General features: G+C 38.5%; 1 protein-coding gene across 2 annotated transcripts in view; it reads right to left on the bottom strand.

The window, feature by feature from the left end:
• Positions 1–963: 963 nt before the first annotated feature.
• The window catches only part of OGT (O-linked N-acetylglucosamine (GlcNAc) transferase), a 38991-nt gene continuing 36052 nt past the window's right edge, over positions 964–3902 (bottom strand). For both annotated transcript variants that reach the window (XM_006158059.3, XM_006158060.3), the window contains exon 22: positions 964–3233. In XM_006158059.3, the coding sequence (XP_006158121.1) occupies positions 3059–3233 (175 nt within the window). In that variant the 3' untranslated portion in view covers positions 964–3058. The remainder of the gene's footprint in view (positions 3234–3902) is intronic.

The following is a 3902-nucleotide window of genomic DNA, read 5'->3' as shown; positions in this document are numbered from 1 at the left end:
AAAGGTTTTCAGGCTGCCCCATGGCTTAAGAGAGCCAGATCCTATAGGGACAACCTTGAGTTCAAATCTTGGCTCTTCGCCTTGGGGGGGGAGGGGGGTCAAACACTGGTCATGTGTGCACGTGTGCCCCAAATCCCAAAAGGATGGAAAAATAGAGAGGGGACTGTGGTATGAACATACCCTATTGGGGAGTGCTTTCTCTCACTGGGAGTGCACATGCCCTATGACAAATTTAAAAAAAAAAAAAAAAGATTTCCCTTCAGTCACTGAGAAAATCAGCAGCCAAATTGCCTATTCTGATCCCTGATCTACTGATATTCTCCTTCCTCATACTCCTCTTGGCTGAGTTCAATCAATCACTGTAAAAAGCAGGAAAGAAAATAATGTTTGACCTCAAAAGCCAAGGAAAGGGCAGTCCACAAAGAGAATGATACAATAAGGGTAAATGAAGTCAAAGTGGTTGTAAGCAAAAAATGAGAAAGCATGAATGGATATGTTGGAGATCACAGGCTTTGCTTTGCTGTCTTATTAATGAATCATATACCAGGTAGGCCCACTGCCTAGTAGTTAAGGGAGCCACATTCCACAACAGCTGATTACAGTTGGGAGTCCCTATCCCGGTGGCTTGAAAAACATGCTAGGCACATGTGTGTACATGCCCAAAATTCATGATAGGATAGATAGAGAAGGGATTGTGGTGTGACTTCGCCCCACTAGGAGGTGTTTTATCCCCCTCCCTCTCTCTGGCAATTAAAAAAAGTTGATTAATTACTGGATCATATACCAACGCCATCTCTTCACCACACTTAGCCGAGAAAACAAAATAATCTTAAGATCTTAGCCACAGTAGAGAAATATGGTTCTTTCACGTTGTTTGGAGCTACTCAGTGTGTGTTTCCTCGCGGGATTACCCTACTATTCTGTCCAACACAGTATAACATGACACAGAATACACCAGCCATATTAAGGGGGAAATCATTCATTTATTGTTTAAAGATCGCAAGACAACATCTGAATTTCCGTAGCACAATTTAAATGTTTTACTTTTTTGATAAAGCAGAGTATAATAGAAAAAACAATTAGTTTCCAGTAATATCTCTATCTCTATTCAGAATTAAGTCTTCCACAGACATGTTACCTGGAAATAAAAGCCTGTTACAATAAGCAAAGCTTCGACCAGAATGGCTACTTTTCGTGCCAGGAAAAAGTTCATCCCTATAGGAGGAATGATGTGCTATGTAAGAAGGCTGCAAGGTCACAACCTTGAGGGCATTGGAAGTATATTATCCTATTCCACATTAAGTAGTTCGGTGAACTTCAAACATCAGTTTATCTGCAACCATGCTGGCAACCTTTAACTGATATTTCAATTACATAAAAAATAAATTAAGAAATCCCTTAACTGATGTTTCTTGATTTACATTGTTAAAAGGTACACAGTTCATTAACGTGTAATTCTGGTTCAGAATTACATTTGAGACTCCTTGCTCAGAATTTGGCTAGCAGTAAGAATCTTTCAGAAATTCAAGTTCTTATTAATCAATAATTTGTCAGCTAGGATACATTCAGGCATCAGCTGCAACTACAGAATAGGTGCACTGCCTCAGCACTTTGGAAAGACATTATAATCTAGAACACTACTAGCAGACAAAAAATTATCTGTGACTGGATAGCGTAAGTGCAGTATAGCAAGACAAAACATATTCATATGTTGGCTTGTTTAAGCCTCAAGCCCTCGACCCTTTGTTGAAATTCAGTAAATTTATTCCTATGGTGTTTTAATACCAAGAATTCAAGCTCCAGGAGAACTAAAGTCTAATTTGTACTCCAAACCAAGTAGCAGTGCAGTTTGCTACTTTTGAGGCTGAATCCGTACAGACTTCAAGACAAGTCCAGAAGATAGTTATTAGATAATATCCTACAAGGCCTGAAAAATAATTACTTGTATACACAGATGGTCCTTCAGAGATTTTACCTTTAGCATTTTTTCTTCAATGAAAGTTATTTAAAGTATTAGAGATAACTCTGACTTACTGATCAAATATTTGAATACTTATACTTACCTGGGATGTCATTTCTGCTGAAAGAAATAGGAAGAACAGGACTCACTTCAAAAAAAAAAACAAAAAAAACTTCAGAAAGGAAGATAAAAATCTTATCACACACTATCACTTTTGGAAGCAGCATAGAAGGGGCAGTCAAGGGTAAAACACTGGTGAAATAGGTCAAAATTAGGTCAAAAAAAATCATTGACAGTACCACAACTGTGCCCTTCATAATTAATCATCACTCCTAAGAATTTTCATTTGGCACCAGACTTTGTGTTTAAGAGAAACACTCTGGGATGTTTTTGAGTCAGACTTGGTTTGTTAGCTGAGTTATAGGAGAAATTCTGAAAGGAGGAGGGAAGGATGGGAAATGGATCAGAAAAAAATGGAATCATTATCTAAACAAAGCACTGATAGCTCCAAACATTAGGTCAGACACTAAAATGACTGATATAGGCTCAAGTGGTTTATAAAACCTATAAAAAGACTACACCAGCAAAGTCCCTGTTAATCTGTCAGTTCAGAAACCGAAACAGGGAGCAACATTTTAGCTTAAAACCTTATCTTAAGAGAATCATATACACTTCACATGAATAAAAATACCTGAAACCAAACATTTTTAAAAGCTCCAATACCCAAAATATAAAGAAAAAATTAATTCAGAAGACGATCAATCCATGGAATCACAAAATGGCTGGACAATCTATATCTCCCCTCCACACTAACCATCCCATGGAAGACCAAGGGAGATCAGACCTTCCAGACCTATGCACCACCTGGTTGCTGCAAAATTCTATGGAGATTCCTCGTGGAAAAGCGGTTTCCCATCTCTTACATCTCTCCCTATCATACAGGAAGCAAGTCTGGCTGTGCTATTCTATTACCATTATATATCACCCATCTGCAACATGATACTGTACAGATAAGTAAAAAGTATGTTATCTAGTTCCCTTTCCCCCAGAAGGTTGAGGCTCAGGTATAGGGGTAATTCTCCTGTGCACAGTCTTTATTTAGGCTGACTCAGTGACTTCAACAGGCTTAATCATGTGGTCAGGTTTGTTGCCAGCTGCGTAATGCTCCCACATCTGTAGATAGAGCCGCTCTAGTTCCATTGTGTACTGTTTGGTGTTGAACAGAGGGCTAGATATTCTCTGCTTCCACACTTTGCCACGAATTTTCTTCAGGCTGAATTAAAAAAAAAAAAAAAAAAATCTTAAAAATCAGAGCAGAACCTCAGATCGAGACTCGACAAATATCTAGTCACATCTGTGGCAAAACACATGACCAAACTTTGCATTATTTTGTACTCTTTTCTGATTGGCCCCTGCTAACCTCAATACTGAAAACAAAGGGTCACAGCTATCATAATAGTAACACTTATTACCAAGTTCACCCCCACATCCTCTGAGAAAATTTAGTTCTTTCTGAAACAAACATATTTAAGAGCACCATGTTCTGCTTCTGCTCATTTTTCCCATTAAATCAAAAACAAGAACTGGCAATGACACATGATTCTTCCTATGAACTACCTGTTAGAATGTAAACTGCTTACATTCTAGGTAAGCAATTTAGCAATGTGTGTATTAAGAACCTTTAATGTACAGGCCGGCAGGTGTAGTGGTTAAGGATGCTGGACCCCCACATGGCTGACTACGGAAGCCCCAGACCTGGCGGCTGGCTGGCTTTCTCTCTCTCTCTCTCTCTCTCTCCCCTCCCCCCACCCTCTGGTCAAATTAAAATAAGAAAAGGAAGGGAAAAGGGAAGGAGGAAGAGAAGGGAAGGAAAGAAAGTAAAAATAATTTTTAAAAAGAATTATTTAACTTTATTTATTTATTTTTAATTTGACCAGAGAGG

Source organism: Tupaia chinensis, unplaced genomic scaffold, assembly GCF_000334495.1.
Source record: "Tupaia chinensis unplaced genomic scaffold, TupChi_1.0 Scaffold000571_1, whole genome shotgun sequence".
Lineage (NCBI taxonomy): Eukaryota > Metazoa > Chordata > Mammalia > Scandentia > Tupaiidae > Tupaia > Tupaia belangeri.
Note: the sequence above shows the minus strand (reverse complement) of the source record. Positions and strands in the feature narration are given on the sequence as shown.